We start from the raw sequence: 20,733 nt of genomic DNA, 5'->3' as shown, positions 1-20,733 counted from the left end.
TGCCTCTTTTTCTGCCCTCCACCTTTTGGTGGACGCCAACATTCCCCTGGCTCTAGCCCTCATCCCAGGCAGTGGTGAGAAATGGGGAAGTTTCCCAGATCGTGTGAAGGAAGTTGTCGTGCCAACTTTGCAGCACATTAATCATACAGGGCATGTGGTTAGAGATACTCTGTATCCTGTTCTGCTGAATATTTATTATTAATCGAGACACAAATCTGAAGGATGAAACCATATTTGGTGTGCGTGAAAAATTCAAAAGCTGCTAAAAAGACAAAGATGTTAACTGAACGGCAGAATTTGTGTTTTGATAATCCTAGAAAGAGCTGGAAATCATGAAGTCTGGAAAAATGACCTCTCACTGTACATGATTTCACATTAGCTCTGTGATATTGTTATGTTTGTTACATTTAGTGTTATTCTTGCAGTAACTAAAAAAAAGACCACTTGGAAGAGATTTTTCATATAAAGAAAGATTTTTTAATAGATAACTCCCATTTGCAAAAACACTTAGAAACATTGGAAGACACTGCACACACATATATATATATATATATACACATATATATACATATATATATATATATATGTACACATATATACATATATATATACATACACACACTGTGTTCGCTACGTTGCAGCTACCTCCTCCATCAGATAAGTATGAGTCTTTTTTTTTTTTTTTACAATTATCAAAACAGATAGCGAGGAGGGGGAAAAGCCATATTTATTTACGTTAGTAAAACAGAAACAAAAAAGCCTTCAAAACTGTAGTTTTTAAATTATTTGCGTCTTACAATAAATACAAATCCTCAAACATTTATTGAAATGAACACACACAAAGAGAGAGAGAGAGAGAGAGAGAGAAAAAAGACAAATCCAAAACAGTGACACCATGTACAGTTGTGCGTGTCAACTCCAAAACCTTTCTGGGTAGGCTGAACTTCAACTGAACTATTCCCAGTAGTGCAACTTAGCTTCACAGAACTGAGACTGATATCGATTTAATTTGGTGCTTTTTAAAAAATTCACTAGTGCAAAAATACTGATGTGAACACAAGGTCCGACGTTTCGGGGCTGAAAGGACGACATGAAAGGCGTCATAACCCGGAGGGGGGGTATGAGCTGAAATGCAGAACTTGTCATGAACACTCACCTATGCTGTACAATATTACCTCCAAGAGAAGGTGCGACAGGAGTTTTATGATCTAAAATGATGATGTTTGAAAGATTTTAATTAAAATATTTTACTGTTTGATGATTAAAAAAACAGCAGTTACATCATGATCTCAGTTAGTATCACTTTTGAATTACCAGCCTTCTTAAACTTTGATCTTGTGCACTCTGAATTTCATCTTCCCGTTATCCTTTTTCACAAAGAAGCCCAGCAGCCAATGCAAAGCAGCACACTCACAAGGTACCAATCGATGCCTTGCTCATGGAGACTTCAGCAGGACTCAGGGTTTGTGTTTGAGGTTTGTTTCCCTGCTTGCTTCTATGTAATCTGGCTGATTGTAACATACAAAAAAAAATATGCTTAAAGTTTAAAGCTTTGGCTCTACCGATAGTTTGACATGTTTTTCACTATGCAGTATTAACTGGGCTCCAGTTTTCTGAACAGTTCTGCAGCAAGCAAGGATCAGTTTTTAAAACTTTCCCATGCTGCATCAACAGCTACGCTTTTAGACGATTCAGAACACAAAACAAACGGGCATCCCGTGAAGGATAAAAAAGGATTTTGTCATGCATTAAAATATCCTCGAATGAATGAACAAGTGTTTTACGGTGCTTTAAGTATTATCTTGTGACACAACTTTGCTCACTTTGTTTTTTTAAACTGCCCTGGCAATAATTAAAAAGCATGAAAACATGCAAAAATCATCTCACTTGAGCCCAGCATAGGCATAAGTCGTCCCCTGTGTGCAAGGTTAAAAAAACAAAAACATTTCTCGACCGCTAAATCTTTGTTTCTTCCACAAAAGTCAGGTGTCCACAACATATAAAAAAAATAAAATAAAACTGTGTTTCTAATGTCTCGTCGTCACTAAATCTAAAAGTGCTTGGAACCAGCTACAAAGTTTAATCCTTACAAACAAATGAATCTATGCATAAACTGGATTCGTATTAATTTTGATTGTCACAACACTGACACTAGAACCTGAGCTTCTTCGTCAAACAGAAGAAGTATGTGACATCCTGGGAATCCCTTAAAAAATAACTCTTCTCTTATAATGCTGGTGTATGAAAACGATAAGACAAAGTACTTTAATGCACACTGATTTCTTTGCGTGTACAGAATATGTATGTGTGTGTGTGTTTGTGGAGAGGGTAAGTATCTGCAGATGTGTTGACGTGTCACTTTCACGGCATGTAAATATATGGACTGGACTTGTGGTGTCCTGTGCTCATCACGCATGGCATAACGTTCCTGGAGCCGACCATTATGGACTGGTTCATGTCATGGCCGCTCTCGGGCCACGGCGGAGAGTCCATGGGCTCCCGCTTGATCGAATGGATCAGGCCGTGACCTTTGAACTCGTAGGTGCCATGCTTGTTGTAGTCAGACTGCATGTAGGCCTTGTGTGGATCCTGTGAGTAGACGTGTGAGTCCATGAGGTTGACGGATTGGCTGCTGCATAGAGAGTCTGAGTGTGGGAATCTCTGAGGACTAAACTGACTGGAGTCATTGTTACTGCCCAGGTCTTTGTCGCACTTTAACAGGCGTGCGTTGGCGTTCCCGTTGTTCACTGCATAGTTCTGATAGTTACCGTTGTTGTACGGCGGGCTGATCCCAGCCTTCCCCCGCTGACAGGGCGAATACTGTGGATCGTAATAATCAGCTTCAGATTTAAGCTGCAGGCCAGTGGTGTGGTCATATAGGCCGTTACCATAGCGACGGTCAACGGGCACTTGGTCGCGGCACGTCCAGGGTCGGCCGTACGCGTCGCAGCCGTTCTCCGAATCAGAGTCGTGCTCTACCTTGATGGGGGGCATCTCGGGCATCAGGTGACCATCGAAGCATTCTCCGTAGCCGTTCTCGCTCTTCACCAGGTCCACGCAGTAGGCGTCTGGGTCTGTGGGAATCTGGACGTTGCCATACAGTTTGGAGACAAACACCTCACCACCTCTGCCGCTGTGACAGCTGGGCGAGAGACGGTACGGCTTCCCATACTGGCCGGTCTTGTTCATGCGGTTAGAGGGGATGTAGCCGACGCCCTGGCCTGCCCTGACGGGTCCTGAGTTCTGTCGCACAGGCCAGCCGCCACCCACGCCTGGGCTCAGACCTTTATGGGGACCCACAGAGGACTTGCAGTAGTTTAGGGGCTCCTCCTGGTTATAGTAACCGTCCGGGCGGTACTTGAGGTTGTCTTTGGAGAGTGGGGTCCAGGGAGTGTGGTGACCTCGCTGGGTTGCACCAGGAGTGGGACAGGAGAGCCGGAGAGAATCTTCAGCGTCACCCATTCCTCCATTGAAGGAGTGTCTCCGGAGGTGTTCTCCACGCTCACTGTGCAGGGGGAAAGAGTGGAAAGTGGAAGTGGAAAAAGAAGGAAAAAACATAGATCATTAGTCACAAAAGAAAGACACAAAACTTAGAAAGTTTTACTGTTTTTCAACAAAATCCACGAAGAACCATTTTCTACCCATGTATCCATATGGCAACCACTGCGTACTCAATGTTTTTGTTTCTTTTCTGCCGAATGACTCAAAGCATAAAAATTCTAAGTTTGGTTCAATTTAGTTCACGAGAAGATCTTTCCAAAAGTGACTCATCTTTTCCGGGATGTGTCTCATCTGAAAATTGAGAACAGAGTCAACATCCAGAACCCCAAAGATCAATGATGGCCCGGTCTCCTAGTTTATAGGCAGCACAATGCAATATATCTTCATGTTTACACAGTGCAGTAGCTGAACCTGAATATGTTCAGTAACTGCATGAAAGTCTTTTCAAACTGTATTTTCTTATGATTTTAAGTTTGAAATTGATCTTGTTGAATGCTGAGTAAGCAATTAATCCAAAAAGATACAAGGACAAGAGCTAAATTATATTTATAACTATTACAGCATACTTTTTGATTAATCAGCATTCATACTTTAAATGCCTTTTCCAGTTTTTTCCGTACTTGTTTGAATTGTTTCTGTGGCTTTCTTTGTGCCCCCCCCCAAAAAAAATCAAAATATGTTGTTTTTCCCCCTTCATCTTTTCAGTTTTTATATGGAAACCCAATTACAGTGCATTGCTACAGTGGTAATAACAGGGTTTAATTTGCGGTTCTGTGAGTGATTATTCAGGAATTCTAAAGGCAAATGTTTCTTTTTGTTTGTCTGCTTCCAAAGTGTGTTTCTGCATTTTTCCTATCTTTCAAATATCTCTCCACCTGAGCACAGCACGGCTGAAGGTCTTTAATACAGCCAAGCTGTAAGTGAGTATATTCTGTAGCATCATATGTGTAAAATGAGTCTTTTCTTAGCTCTTAGATTGTTCTAGCAGTAGCTACAATTTCGCTATAACAAGCCTGCAAAATCAACTAAGGGACATGTTTTCAGTGACATCTGCTGACTAGTGACACAAAATGACCAAAAAGAGAAGTATCGCTTTCTATTTTTTGTTATAATAGCCTGACACAGTTTCACTGCCTAGTTTTAAAAAAGTCTACATATACTCAGAATTTAGAGCAGAACCGGAGATCGTTGTGCAACCAGTACATTCAGCAGGCTTTCGGGAATCTGACTGTAAGTTTAATCCAAGCTATATTTACGTCTCCCTATATGGCAGCAGACCCAGATGCCATGTGTAGTGTACATACTATACACTTAATTCTGAATCTTAACCCTAAGAATGGTTTAACCGATCCAACCTGCTTGTCTAGTTAACCGGTTGATCGTTACATTATTTACCACGTTGCCCTGGATGATGTGTGAAGGAAGAAAGAAGCCTGAACAGCAGAGGGGGGTGGAGGAGCTCTGCTTTACTGACTACATCCCAAGTCTTGGCCTCTCTGACTCCCTAAAGTTGTTAATGATGCATGAATCACAGAGGGCCTTATCCAAGCTGAGACGCGTATTTGCTCCTAATTGGCCACAGGTAAGGCGTCCAGCGCTTGTTTGGTTTGGTATCAGATCCTACTGGGTGAGGAGAGGGCTTATGTTTGTGTTGGTAACTGGGTCTCAGTGTAAATGCTTGTGTATTCATAAAACTGTTGCTGGGCAATAAGTTGGTATCTCTAAAAAAAAAGACAAACCTCAAAAAATCAATAAATGACACATGAGGGCTGGAGCAAATGTATTTTCTCACAGTAACTCCAAATAATTATGTTTTCTGTGGCCATGCGATGTGGACCACAACCGAGGAGAAAGGTAATCTTAGGACATGTAAAGTGTATAATAATAAAAATAAACACGTCATCCCTTATGAACTGTGAGCTGCTGTGACCTACGGACTCTCAAATGTTGACCTTTACTCAGAGCTCCCATAAAGCCAATCAGTGTCGTTCTCTAGAGGCTATAACGAGATGCCAAAATGCATCAAACCTCAGTGTCAAGACTGTGTTAAAACACTTCACCTTTAGTTACTACATAGTACCCCTATTAAAGCAATCAGTGTCCAAAACTGTGACACAGTGTCAATATGCATCATCTCTCCTAACTTAGCTGTAAAGATGCTGCTCATGTGTGAGAGTTTATTCCCTCTTACCCTTGCTCCAGTCCGGAGATGATTCCTCCTACTGCTCCTTTATTCTTTCCCCGCATTAACATGTTCTTCATTTTCATTTCCGTGATAGAGGGGAGCAGGAGGGGAACAGCTATGCAGAACAGAGCCAGCTGTGGGGGCACTGGAGCACCAGAGGCTGACTTCTTTTTCTGCCCATGGAGGAACTTCAACCGACCTTGGAACTGCATCGTCTGGAACAGAAGAAAGAAAGGACCCATCCAAAGGCCTCGATTAATATATAATAGAATTACACAAACATCTAGGCTTTATTTTTCTGCCCTTGTATAAAGGCTTAAAGGTATTGACTGTTAGGGGCCATTTTTATGACCAATCAGTGCCAAAGAGGTTTCATATTGTTGGCTAGGGTTCTCCTCTTCTAATCTGAGTCACTGAACTGGACCTCTCTAGCATATCTGCACTGTTAGTGCCACTTTCAGACAAACAGTATGGGTTCCTGTAAAGTCAGTTGGTCCGACACTCCATCCAATAAAGCTAAATTCTAGTATTTTATTTGTAAGCTTCTTGGCTCAAATCAGGAGGTATCTGTGTCTGTGGCATGCATGCATGTGGTCTAAACATTTAGCTAGCCAAGCTTGTTAATGTTAGCTAACTTAAACCTGGTAATCCTCCCCTAAAGTCCAGTTTACGCAAGTTCTCGCCCCCAAAAACAAAATGCTGAAGTCACTGGGTGACGTCACGGTGGATGCATCCATCTTTTATCTAAATTGCCTGTAATTAGATGTTGTGTGCAGTGTTCAACATCTTGATTAAACCTGTCAGCTAACTTTTATTAGCCAACACTGGTGGACATTTGATTTTTGGCTAACACTGTGAAGAAACTGACTGACTTTCCTGTCCATGAAATAATGCTGCTACTGTGTCTGAAAACACTCGTAAGTGGTCCAAATGTTATGAAACCGAGACTTTCTTGCCAGATTATTTGTGAGCAGATTGAGTACTGTGTGTTACATTACAAATTGTTGTGTCCTAACTGTAATTATGTTGACTGATGAGGAAAGCCTCCAACCAGTATTTCCTCACTACTTGGCTACCAGCATCTACAGTATATGTAGAAAATTGCCATCTAAAATTTCTGTTGTGCGGCCAGCTTCAGTGCAACCAGAGAGGACTTGGTGACAGTAAACTTGACTGACCCTGATGAAACGGTCCAAACCCATATTCTCGTTGCTCTGTCATCAGGGCCTTCAGCTTTTCCACTGCTGGTCTCCAAACCACTCTAGTCACAGCCATGAGGGATGAACCAAGCTCATTCTCTGCCACTGTGGCCATGCACCCAATTACCTTATAATTCCCTCAATACACCTATAAATAACTGCACGTACTACAATTATAAGTGAAGTCTTGCGGTACCAAGGGGTTATAACACTTTTTATAGGCCTGGGTCTTCTTCCAGTGAGTGGGCAACCCCTGCTCAGTTTTTATATTTTACGTAAACTTTAATGAACTGAAAACTGAAGTAAGGTTTTTTGTTTGAGTTTGAGTTGGTTCAATTACTCACCAAGAATCCAGAAGTGCTGTCCAAAAGGCATCGGACTCTGGCTATGAAACATCTGTTGAGAAAGCAGGAGAGCTCGGGAGGGATTTCCCCTGCCTCTGGAGAATGGAACAGGCTGCTCACTACAAAGTCTTCACCTGTAATTTAGTAAAGAAATATTGAGAGGGTATGAGTAATACAATTTGTACTGCAATTTGTGTAATAATACAGGAGAAAACAAAATACATATGTATAAATATGATGAAGTTCTTAAATGACAACAATACTTATGGTTAGCAAATGACTGGGGCAGACTTCTTTTTTGTATTTTTATAACTTACCTGCTTTTATGAATAATACAATGCTGTTTAAAGCATTTATCTGTCAGTATTGTATCAATATTAATTAATGAATCATTAATACTATTAATAATTAGTGTCATGTGAGACAGACACCCTCTCTACTTTTAAGATCAGGCTTAAAACCTTCCTTTTTTGATAAAGCTTATAGTTAGGGCTGGATCAAGTGACCCTGACTCCTCCCTTGGTTACGCTTCAATAGGCCTAGGCTCCTGGGAACTTCCCATGATGCACTGAGTGTTTCTTCTCCAGTCACCTTTCTCACTAACTATGTGTTTATATGCCTCTCTGCACTCAGTTATTAGTTATGTTGTTGTGTCCTTGGGCAAGACACTTCACCCGTTGCCTACTGGTGGTGGTCAGAGGGCCCGGTGGCGCCAGTGTCCGGCAGCCTCGCCTCTGTCAGTGCGCCCCAGGGTGGCTGTGGGTACAATGTAGCTTGCCATCACCAGTGTGTGAATGTGTGTGTGAATGGGTGGATGACTGAACGCTTTGGGGTCCTTAGGGACTAGTAAAGCGCTATACAAATACAGGCCATTTACCATTTATTATTAAGCTCTGGCTTACTTCCACAGCTTGTCTTTTTCTCCTCACCCCTGACCGGTCGCGGCAGTTGGCCGACACTCCCTGAGCCTGTTTCTGCAGGAGGTTTCTTCCTATTGAAACTGAGTTTTTCCTTCCCACTTTCGCCAAGCGGTTGCTCAGAAGGGTCGTCTACTGATTGTTCGGTTTTCCCTCTATTATTGTAGAGTCATTGCCTTGATTTGGCACTATAACAATACATTTGAATTGAACTGAACTGACACAGATAGATACCAGACATGACCCTAGCATAGACAGTTCCTCTCATCAACATCATACAGATCCAGGAATAGAAATCTCAGCCTTCAGCATAGGCTGACCTCATCATCTCAAACGTGTATTGTTCAATAACAAGCTTTACATGTTGCCATACTAAGTTCATACTGAGCTACCCACCAGTTCCTGCAGCTAGCTGGTTATCCTGGTGTGCCACCGTCCCTTGGTGCTGTGGAGGACACATGGCCCAGTGGAGCTGGCGTCTGAATTCCTGACGGTCGTCTATGTGGATGTAGTCAAACACATTCTGGTGCATCACGTCAGTCTGTGGGGAGGAGGTTCAGATTGGTTTGGTTAGTGAGTTTTAATTTTTAGTTTTACACCCGATTTATGACTTTGGACGACCGAGTTTTGCTTCCATCACTGCAGATGACAGCTGTTCGCTACTCTCAGGGCTAATTCTGCCCCACCATTCCTGGGGAGGTCAACGCTATACATACAAAGTCGATGAAAGTCAGAGAACCAGAGCACTCGCACAGTTACATACACATGCACAAAGGCAGGAGAATTGCCCCAGTACAGTAACAGTCTTAAGGGCAGCTGCAGGGCCAGTGAGGGCAGCTGTGTTTGTCAAACATCGCGTGACACCAGCTCCCGAACGGCAGTCCAGCCCAGCTTTCTCTCCACATCCACACAAACACACACACACACAGTAAGTAGGGTTCCAGCCCGCTCTCGTCATTCCTCCCTCTCTTTTCCAGCAATAGCTGTGTTTTCTGTCATTCCATGACAGATTCCTCACTAAAATGTTCAACCTTCTCCTCTTCCCTCTCTCCCTCCTCCCTGCCCTCGCTCCATAATTTCCACACTGGTGGCACGCGAGGCTTTTTGATCGCCTGCCTCTGCAAACACAATCTGTTCCCACTGTCTTCAGCGAGTGCTTCGTCCTGTGGTTGGGTTCCCTACCGGCAGTCAGGCAGACAGAAGGATCGAGTGACTATTGTTTATGTTTCTTGTAAAAAAAACTCAGAGAGGGAAAAAAAAGGGGGAGGAAAAAGAGAATAAGTGATATTTTCAGTGACCTTCAAAGGCTAACTGCCCCTGTAACAAATTGGATCAAAGGCCAGTGGAGGTTTTCTGCTCTTCTGTGGCGCTTTCTTGTGGTGCTACTTAGCAAAGCCATGTCTTTTCTTTTTTATTTCCTGTGGTGTATTATGGATAAGTGTCTTTCTGAATACAGCTGTGGGCTCAAAATTATGTGACATGCTGTCAAAGCCTGAGAGGCAAAGCATGTGGCTTAAAAACAACTAACAGCTCCTTTGCAAGAGCTGAACATGTGGGAAAGGATAAAAGAATGTTTTCATGACAGTCTGAAAATACAACACACGGATCTGTGAGTATTTAAAAAGACATTTTTAATGTAGAAAAATGTAGAAAAGCTGTCAACTACCCATTCATTCCTATTCATCTTCTCTGCTCAAAGTCACCTGCATTTTGCTTTTCACTTCTAAATATGGCCATCACTGACTACAAAGAACACCTGATTTGAATTCTGAGCTCAACCTTGAGCTAATGCTGATGATACATTAGTTTATCACACCAAATGCTTTGCATGCTGCAATGCTGTGGCTCACAGCCAAACCTTTTGCGTGGTAATTCCTTTTCTTTTTCTTTCTTTAAAATAACTGTTTTGCATGTATGCAATTTAACATACTGCGGTGGCTTGATTCGCTTGATCAGCTGCCAAGTGTCTTACATAGAGTCACTGCCGAGATCTGAGCACACAAAGGGCCAGTTGTGATTCTACTAGTGTGAGCTGGTAAATTTACATCTTTTTAATATTTAATCAGCAGCTAACATGGCGCAAAATGGCTCTGGTCCTTCCTAACACGGTTACGATTTTTGCTAATTCTTCGAGCACTTGTTGCATATTTGAATGAATGAAAAGACAGCTGTTCATTTTTTTGTTTTTAACTGTGCTAGTCACATGTGCTTATGAAAGGCAACAACTGGATGGCAACAACTCGACTCAACACTGGGATGGTTTGCTGTGAAATTCAGCCAAGGCCATATTCAGGTTCTGTGCAATCATCAGCTCAAAACTGAAATTTTTTCCATTACTTTGGTTTGATTCCTGCAAAATTATTGACATTAACTTTTACCTCGGGTCTTTTACTGAGCACGTGACAGTGAAGCTGGCATAAAGTGAAACCTTAGCTAGCAAAATCTGATCATTTGAGTGGAAATTTATGGGAACAAAAAGCAGACGTTCCAAATTAAAAAGCGTTGACTGAGCTGCTAAGACACACGTGCATACGCAAATGCACCTTGGAGTTTTAATTTCCTTTGCCTGGTTGTTCCGTGGCACACTGTAGACTGTAGACACACACACACACACACCTATGCACATACTGTGGCAGGGCGTCTCAGACCACTTTGGGTTTCATGTCAATTTCATGGCTGCCCCTGTCTGCTTGTAAGCCAAGTGGGAGCGCTGCAGAAGAATGTCTATCATGTGTGTGTATGTGTGTGTGAGAGAAAGAGAAGGCATGAGGGCAACAGGAGGAATTTTAACAGTGAAAAGCACTTTATTTATGGCTTTGAAGGAGAGCGATGATTTTAGAGTCGAGGGACAGGCGAGCCCATGTTGACTTCATTCATAATTAATGACTGGCTGGGTATAGCCACTGGAAAGGAAAAGAGTTAAACCGTCGGTGACTTATCAGTGCCCGCACACACATAACAGACGCCCACAGAGTGTATCTCAGGGTGAAACAGAGGTCTTCACCCTTCTGTGGTCCCCTTAGGTGTAACCTTGTGGGTTTACTTTGCCCTCTGAAAGAGTTATCAGGCAGCAGGAAGGCAGAATGAAAGAAAGGCAGTTTACTCCGGATCCTAAACTGGATGGGATGGATGGCAGACAACAGAAGAATGGAGTGTACTAAAAACAGCAATTGTGACCTTGTTGAATAATGACAGCAATGAGGTCCCGTATGACATTTGCAGATTCATAACCTTAAGAGGGTTTGTGTGCTAAAACACTTTTATGGATGCTATCATCACCGATTACGAGGCCATGTGACCAGCTAAAGTACGGAAAAAAAACAACAACCCACACCTCATTTTTATATTTTATATATTCTGGCTCAAAGAGCACATTTCCTACTGATCTGTTGGACTTTTGGCACACTGATTCCCCCATCTACAGAACAGTCAAGGCTTATCAGCTTATCTATAGATAATCATATGTACAGCGCGCATTTCGTTTATACATATTAAACATAGATTATACAATGTTTTCACTGTATTCGTGTGAAAACACAAGGGAGAAGTTCAACTCACCTGATGAAATCCCAGATAGTCCACAATGGTCGAGGAAGCGTAAAAAACCATCCCGTCACTGCTCACCACCAAGGCAAAGCCTGTCAGAGACTACACACACACACACACACACACACACACACACACACACACACACACACAGAGTCAGGGCAGCTCGTGCAACAAAAAAACTCAAATGCAACAAACACAGACATGACTTCTCTATTCTGTCTGTGCAAAGCGTAATACAGGTGCATGAATGTAGATAGAATAGAGTCAGATGTTCTAATTTGTGACCTAGCCGTGGTTGAAGTTAATACAAGACCCTTAAAAAAAGAATTTGGTGTTTGTAAAACTTTTAAAAGTGTAATGTTCAACTTTTATAATTCTTTCCATAATTCTCAGAACAGCAGAAAAACTATAAAAATGGAACAAAAGATAGAAAATTACAACACAAGAGAGGGAATGAAAGACAGATGGTTGTGTTACAGAGCGGGCCAAATAAAACTTAGTGATTTATAATGCAAAATATTGCTTGTGAAAGACTTTTTTTCTCATATTCTCTGGTTAAAACTATATTTTCTAAAGCAGTTAGCTCGCGGATGACATACGCGCCTATTTTCGCTCCTTTAAAGTTACGCATTTCATAAGCTCGAAACTCTGATAATTAAGTCTGTTTGACTGGTACAGCTGCTTTGATTTGTCGTAGCAAACACACTGATTAAAAGCAGAGAAACGCCAGACACAAGCACACTTCTTCCCACTTTCCCTCTTTGCTCACACACCCATCCACACAAAGCTGGGGGGGAGGGGGAATAACGTGTTTGGCCAGTGGAGGATACAGAGAAGGAAAATGTTAAATAAATACACAAGTGGTATCTGTTAAATGAAGAGAGATGGACAGATGGAGAGGAAAAGAAAGAGTGTGAGAGATATATTTAAAAAAAAGCAGAACATGAAGGAGAAAAGCACAGGAAGGAGACGGGAAAGAGGCCTTCCAGTGTGCAGTGTGCGCACAGCTGTGATAGCGTGACAACTGCAAGGCTACTTGACTTGCGTGACTGCTGCTGCCAGAGTCTGTCACCTCTATTTTACTGCGAGACTATGCAGGTCTTTCCTGGTGCGTGTGTGTTTCTGTGTGTTTCTGTGTACTTTAGAAGGTAGAAAGCCCCGCTGCCCCTCACTTCACCCCAGTGCCCACTCCTTCCATGTCTCCCTCTGTCACTTACACCCAAGCAGTGATCTGATTGCCTTAGCGAGAGGCGAATGCTCACTGTACACGCCCTGTCCTTACCCGTCCCATAAACTCAGACACCCCTCTGTGACCTCTCTGTGAACAGAGCAATTTGTAGCCCTAAAACCCATCGGCGTAGGAGCCAAACTGCAGCAGAGCAAAGCCTCTGAGACAAAAATATTGAGACACTGACATGATGACATCTGAAAACATTATATGAAAGCATGATGGCAGCAGTGGAGACTGGAAGATGGGTCAAGTCCTCTGTGGCATAGATGCAGATGATGTTTGACAAGTTTAACTGGCACATGTTCAAATGTCGGGGGGGGGACACACACACACACACACACACACACAAACATACACACACACACACAGATGCACAACTTATTCCAGCATTCAAAACAGATGCAGATTAGTTAGAAATACAGCATACACTGATATAGCATCTTTCCTCTGATACTGGTCCTCACTCAGCATTTACTGTGCAACATTTGTACAAATTAAAGGTCTTTGTTACACAGACCAGCATTTTTTGGAGCCCTCTGGAGGGTAGCAATCAATCAACATTAGTGGATTAATATTTAATGTAGCTATGTAATGTATTTAGTACTTCAGTAAGCATCTGGTAACAACATGTCAGTGCCAGATGTGATATATTTATGAAATCAGCGTCTTTTGTCTAAATCCAACACCGCCAACGCAGTGTCACGGCAGTTCGTCAGATAGTCACAACATCTAATGTACTTATTCGGATTTCTGGACACAATTTCCCACCCTTATCTTTGTATCCCTGAAGAGAATTTTTTCATCTGTCTGGCCTCAGATGTCCTGATTCATGTCCGTGTACACAAAGTGAATATTTTCCGCTATTTGAAAGGGTGTCACAGATGGGGTTGGCCTTGGAGTGATCATTTGACCTCAGTTTGAGTCATGGAGTGACATTATTTATATTATAGAAAATGTTTAGCATCATGCTAATATGAAACAATATTTTATTGATTATCATTAAAAACGACTTGTTTAGGGGTGAGGATATAAAAACGAGTTCGGTTACATTTAGGCTGTAAAGCTGTAAAGCTTTTTGTTCTGGGTTAAAATACAACAGCTGAAAGCTCTCATGTCTTAGCAATAATAGTTTCAATGTCACGCTGACTGTCACAGAAAAATATGCCAATGCATGTCCATGAACTTGAACAAACACACTGCTTTTTCATGACTATTTCACATTTAGCTATAAAGGTCTGAAGCATGGGCTACTTGAAGGTCTTTGGATCATGTGTTCAAAAACTCATGAAAACATCCTAAGCATGCTGGAAAGCTAGGTTGACTTTATGAGGTCGTACAAGGCCATAAAAAGGTCGACATTTACATGTAAGGTTCATTTAGATTTATTTAGCCCATTCACCTTTCCCCACTCCTCTTCCAAGTCAGTGAAATGCCAGTAAATTTCTGCAACCCAAATTCTTTACAAAAGGACTTTGACATTTTTATTCTTCTGGAACAAATAGGCCCCAGACCTGTGACCTGTGAGTATGCACAAGCAAAAAGTTTATGTTCTATAGCTTTAATTGGCTTTTTTATGCCTGGCCCTGCAAATTTATTACAGATAAATACAATGCATTTATTTTTTACATGTGCAAAACCTTCAAGAGAACATCCGTCATTTATGCTGGGATAAAGCAGCTTATTTACTACATTTCCAGTTAAAGAGCTGGAAGGGGCATCGGAGCTCTATTACTCAAAATAACAATTAGTGTTTGGTTTTATATAAATAAAACCAAACACTTTATATGAATCAGCTAAGTACATCTAAACACTGCCTGTTCTTCTGTTGTTGTAAACTGGGCAACAAAAAAAAAGTTCCAGAAACAAAGACAGAAATACTGTTATGATATTGGCTGCACTGCTGCATGCTGTTTTTGTGTGTTTTCTCCATTCACATTCCCCTCAGTTCCTTGCATACTAGAGTCTTTAGGTAATGGAAACAGGCACCTGCTGCTGGCCCGCTCCACCACATATCTGAAACCGCAACGCCCCCAGCTCTCATAACTGGCCCTGGGAGACTAAAAGCTTTGACTTACAAATCTTAAGAGGCGCTTTGCACGCAGAGCCCAAAATAAAATATATGTTCGCTGGACTTGGAAGCAGCAGGGGAGCTGTAGGGCGATTGGGGCAGGAGAAGGATGTTGGTGGCGGGCGTGGCGTTATTGCCTTGTATCATTGTTTCAAAGGAGTTTCTTTAGTTTTCCTGCTGTCTTGTGCCGACAGTGAGAAATGACGGGAGGTCGCAGCAACCGTGGTGATACATGCAATAGGGTTGCAGTAATATAGGATCGTGTTGTGTTGACTGATTGTTAGAAAACCTTTGATAAGCCACTCAAAGCAGAGTCACACATGACAAACATTTTACATTAAAAGACTAAAAGAAGCGGTCTATCCATCAGTCCACTGCATTAGTTCTGACTGAAATGTGTTAAAATGATTTAATGAGTTGCCTTTTAATGTGGGAAATGTAAAATATTAAAGACTTTGTTAGTATCTTTGCTTCCCCCTTGAACCTCTTTTGAGTCTAACAGCCATCAGAACAAATTTTCGCCTATAAGCCTTAACTTGGTATGTGTTGATAATTAAATATGAAAAAAAAAAACATGGATGGAAATATGTTTAAATGTGCAAAAACACTGCTGCGGCACAACACAGCACAGCATTGTGATCATGTGAATTCAATTTATGCAATAAATCCTGCAACTTCCAGCACATTCGATCTGCATCAATCTCCAAAGAAATCCATTCCCGTCAGACACTTGCAAACACAGTGCATATGCAAACAGATAAACATGTACAAACACATATGCGTACAGACAAAGACATGCAATCTCCCCCAGACACACGCACACTCAAATATCCGTCTCTTCCCTCTCTTGGGATCCCGTCACCATAAGTAATGTGCAGTTTGCTATGAGGCCCCGCTGCAGGTTGAGTCACGCAACAGGAGGCAGCACATCACTATGGTCAATCTAACCTTTTGTTTCCTGTCCCACTGAGAAGCCTGACACGTTAACAGAAGCATCAGTGGATCGCTTCTACGCTCCGAATGAAGGTCCGTGTATTTTTTTTGCGATAATCTCTGTCATAATTTACTGCTTGACCAAGAGCCATGAGAATATTGTGTGGGGGCAATGAAGACCTAATGCCCGAGCAATTCCCATGTAGCATATGGCTACGTGCATTTAAATGAGTCACACAAACGGCTTGTCACATGCTGTTTGTTACTCCACGCGAAATAAATGTCCTCGTAAAAACCTGATTAAAGGTTTTGGGTCAAGTGACTGCTGAACAGACCTCCTACGTTCTCTGATAAATGTCGACAGGCTTGACGCCTTCTCGCTCTCTACTTCTCGCTTTCTCGTGCTTTCGGACAGAGGTCCGACCACACACAGAAGCACACTTCCCTTGGATGCTCAAGCCGCCAACATGTGAGAGTCCCCACCTAATTCATCACCTCTGACAAACCTGTCTCACCCATATGTCACGCAACAGCACAGCCATGCAAAGAAGGCTGGACCAAAGGGCAAAGGGCGCACACAACACACACATGCTAACAAAATCCCCCCATGTCCCAAATACCCAATCACTAATTCAGAAGCAAATGTATGCAAACCAGAGCATGGCACTGCAGGAAAGTAAGTGCCAACCAAAGGCTAGAATATGGCACATAGTGTGGCAACGGTTGATATTAACTGCTTTGGTGCTGTATTTACAGATGTAACATGGTAAATATTCCACATGATAGCCACACATACAGACAACACCCATGTGGTTTCTTACTTCCAGGAGGAGGCTGCTTTCATTCACGCCTGTGCCCAGTGGAAGGCTCTCTTTCCTGGGTTCAGGGTTAGAGGATGCTGTGCTGATGATGTGCTTCCTGCTGGTCTTGTCTTGGCTCGCTGTAAAAAAATGAAAATAGGTAAACAGGTTGGCACGAGGGACTCGCTTTTGTTTAAAACAATAATCCAAAAGCCACCAGTCGGTTTGAGAATGTTAAAAAACGATAACAGAAGAGGTGGAAAGAACATCTGCAAACAAAAGGAGAAGATCACACACGCTGGATACAGCCGTGATTTAAATTGATCCTTATAGGGATATGCACTCATATTTGCTGTTGAAGGTCTGAATTCTTAACCTAATTCAATGCACATTCAGAATACAGAGCATATAACAAGGCCTGTATCAAAACAGGGAAAAGTTGACATTAATAACAATAATAATTCTGTTTTCTCTAATATGGCAGCGAGAGAACACGACCGGCACTCAGACATGTGGCCGACACATTAACTGTATCGGTCTCCCTTTCTTAGGCGCTGCACTAATGCCAGGTATTACTCTGCGTGGTTGGCTGGTCTAACAAGACAAAACACTGGAAGATTTCATGACTTTAGAGGATTTCTTACACACGATACAGCCACATGCACATGCAAAGCTCGCTGGGCTACAGAAAGCCAGGCCAAAAACAATTGAATGCTTTAGCGACATTTGAATGGGAAGTGGTTAACCAGACATAGAGCATTCACTTGTGGATGCTCATGCTCTCTGTTTTTATTGAACTGTGCAAAAGGTTCTCAGTCAACAATAACAAATATAATCAGCGGCTAAAATAAGAAGATCTTGTTTAGGCAACCCCCTGAATAAAGCATCATAGTTTTTTTTTTAAGTTGATTTAGGCAGTTGCAGTTGTGCAGTTTTATACATTAAAGCTGATTTGTACTACATCATGAGGTATAACACAATTACATTTTGTATTTACACATGTTATAACATAGAGGCACCATATGACAAAGTTCTTTGTGTACGACAGTGTTGTTTACGAACCAGTAAAAGCCTTCTGGTTCCAGTGACTAACTAAGCCTGACCTCTGGCCTCTATGTGCACCGATGGATCACAGAGTGGGCTCCTACTATATTCGACTCAAACAGGCTGACAATGTAATGAGCGGCCATTCAAATCTCTCGCTGCACTGTCTCGTAACTAAGCACAGTTTCAACCTGGGTCTTGAATGTTGAAATATGCCACCTGCATGCTTAAGCCCATGCAATTGACTGTGGCATGTCGAGTTTTCACATGGGCACACGTGGTGACGTATGCATTGCGTGTCGAAGGCATGTTTGCGTGTTTCTCTCACGGGCGTGCTGTCAGGGAGCATGCAGCTCACTCCGAGTGATCGGACCTTCACTCCATCATTCATTGTAGCAGGCACGGATTAGTCACGCCACACACACACACACACACACACTGAGAGCATATATATCTATACATCTACTGATGCTTCATATAGCTCCCACCCCCACTGAATAACCTCATTACAGCTTCCATCCTCCCCCCACCCCATTCGCACTCCTTCAACTATCCTCTTCTCTCCACCCTGCCTTTGTTTCGACGACTGATTTCACTGATTTTGTTGGAACAGTTCGCCTTCTCTTGAATCCACACTGAAGCTTGCAAACCCTTTTTTTTCTGCGCCCGTACAGTTTGTCAGGATGAATTTCTTTCACATGCAATAATTCATTCCCCCAGTTGGAAAAGTAGGTTTATTCGAGCTGTACGTGGAAATAAAGGCCATAACGTGTGCAAGCGCAAGAGCTTTGACAGACAGCTACATTAAAAAAAGCCAGTAATAATGTTAAGTATTTTGTCATCACCTCTGCTAGGTGCAAATGCATGCAAACAAACAGACTCACACACGCGAACACACACACAAAACCCATTCTGTCCAATCACCGCAACATCATCCAACCAGTGGAAACCACTGCAGAGGGAAATGAATCTAATAACCGTCTTTATTTTCCTCCTTCAATGCCTGGTGCATTTTTTTGTTTTCTCTCTTACGGCAGCTTTTTGGAGAGGATGCAGCGTCAGGAAAGACAAACATACGGGATGATTAATTATCGGCACCGGCACTTCCTCTGCCAACAATACGGGCTTTATTCATCGCCGCTCATGTCTTCAGGTTTGCTTTTCTTTGCCTCTATTTTCTCCCTCTCTGGTCTAAAAAGGAAAACAGAGTAGGTAATGGTGAGGCGTTTATGTGCTCCGCGTGAGGACAGGGTGTTAAGTAAAAAGTGACAAGTAGCGGGATGTAGATGGTGCCAAAGGGTGAGGCTGAAAGTGTTTAGCTCCTTTTTAGTCAGCACCGTCTGTCTTTCCACTTTCACTGAGAATCTCAGGACCACCCGCCAAACACCGAGCATAACACAGCATGACTTCATTTTCACAGTCTAAGGCACAATTGTCTCAGCACTTCAATCACCAAACAGAACTTCTGGGATGACTGACGAGGGGAGCTTACAGTGATATTAGATGCGTTGATTTGTCGTAATAAAATAACATTATGAGAAGTGCTATAATTCAGAGGGAGCCAAAGGACTTCCACAAAACTTTGAACCTGCTGGACGCCGCCTGTAAGCAGAGCACAGCCCCGTGTGAAGCAGGTATTAACTTAAACGGCCTCTAGGGGGTGAGGTGAGGTTTGGCACTGTAGCAGACGGATGTGTAGAGCACAAGCTCGGTTTGTTTGTCTGTTTTCAACTGCTTCTCCTCTAAAGCCACTTCCTCCTGTAACACCACCAAGAACACCTTAAAAAAACAAAACAAAAGCAAAAAAAAAAAAAGAAAGAACAAAAAGAGAGAGAAAACAGAAAAGAGATAAAAGAAGAGGCTACATCCAATAAGAAGAAAAGACAGGGAGAGACAGTTGTTTCAGCAGAGGGGTGTAACGTTTCTGAGGGCTTGACGTGCTTTTTTAAAAATAAAATAATGGGGATAAAAGACAAAAAACATAGTTACAAATTGATGCCAAATGCTGAATGCAGGAATCAAAGATGTCACGACATTATGCTTAAACATAATGCTGCAGAAGAGTTTTTATGAGTAAGCAAATTTATGAATTGCTTCAAGTCATGCACAAGGGTTGGTCTACTTTTAACATCATGTTCCTAAACAGAGCAATGCGCAGTGAGGAGCGAGTAAGTGTTTTTACACGGCTCATAGACACGAAACCAGCAGGCATCCTGCTCCAAGCTGAGTCAATAAGGTGGTTATAGCTGCTGTTTCTGTAGTTTTTCTCTGTGTTACATTTAAAGTAACTGTTAGTAGAAGTTGGTCCAGTCAATTTTAGCGTTATGTTAAAACTTAAAGAGCAAGATGCTTTGTTGGAGGTAACAATATACACAACTGTTAAAATTAGCTTGACCAACTACCTACATCAGATGAACAGTATCTGAGAGTCTATAAAAATCCAGCAAAGATCTGACACAGGATGTAAGAGGTGTATCTGGCCCTTCAACCGTTCATTGAAGCCTCATTAGAAAGGGTTTCAGTGGAGGGGTGGATGTCAAGAAGCCATTCTTCATGACAGAAAAAAGGGAGAATACAAAATTACTAGACTGAAAACCACTGGAAACAGATCTGATGGTGTTTTAAATCTCTGTTTCAAACTGTCATCAATATATACACAGGAAGTCAGGAGAGATGTACAACAGTGAGTTTTTTCAGCCATCTGGAAAGCACGGCAGAGGTGCTGTCATGATTTCGGGCTGCATTTCAGCCACTGGTGTTTGAGATCTTTTGAGACCACTGTGCAACGCCATCTGGAAAGCATGTGATCTGCAACAGTTTCATTTTTCAGTATGACAATGATCTGAAACACACTGTCAATGCAGCAAAAGCATACCAGGATAGAAAAACACACAGTGAAACACTATCACGCACCAGGCCTCCCAAAATCCTGGAGCTCAACATTACTGAAGCAGTGTGGGAT

General features: G+C 42.2%; 1 protein-coding gene across 1 annotated transcript in view; it reads right to left on the bottom strand.

The window, feature by feature from the left end:
* Positions 1–475: 475 nt before the first annotated feature.
* The window catches only part of LOC100696058 (uncharacterized), a 63,965-nt gene continuing 43,707 nt past the window's right edge, over positions 476–20,733 (bottom strand). Inside the window, exons 4-9 of the mRNA XM_003460097.5 lie at positions 16,749–16,867; positions 11,705–11,794; positions 8,543–8,687; positions 7,230–7,363; positions 5,693–5,901; positions 476–3,505 (exon numbers count right to left, since the gene is read on the bottom strand). Coding sequence (XP_003460145.1) covers positions 2,362–3,505; positions 5,693–5,901; positions 7,230–7,363; positions 8,543–8,687; positions 11,705–11,794; positions 16,749–16,867 — 1,841 coding nt within the window. The 3' untranslated portion in view covers positions 476–2,361. The remainder of the gene's footprint in view (positions 3,506–5,692; positions 5,902–7,229; positions 7,364–8,542; positions 8,688–11,704; positions 11,795–16,748; positions 16,868–20,733) is intronic.

Source organism: Oreochromis niloticus, linkage group LG9 (genome assembly GCF_001858045.2).
Source record: "Oreochromis niloticus isolate F11D_XX linkage group LG9, O_niloticus_UMD_NMBU, whole genome shotgun sequence".
In the NCBI taxonomy this organism is placed as follows: domain Eukaryota; kingdom Metazoa; phylum Chordata; class Actinopteri; order Cichliformes; family Cichlidae; genus Oreochromis; species Oreochromis niloticus.
The sequence above is the reverse complement of the archived record's forward strand: the minus strand, read 5'-3'. Positions and strand labels throughout refer to the sequence as shown.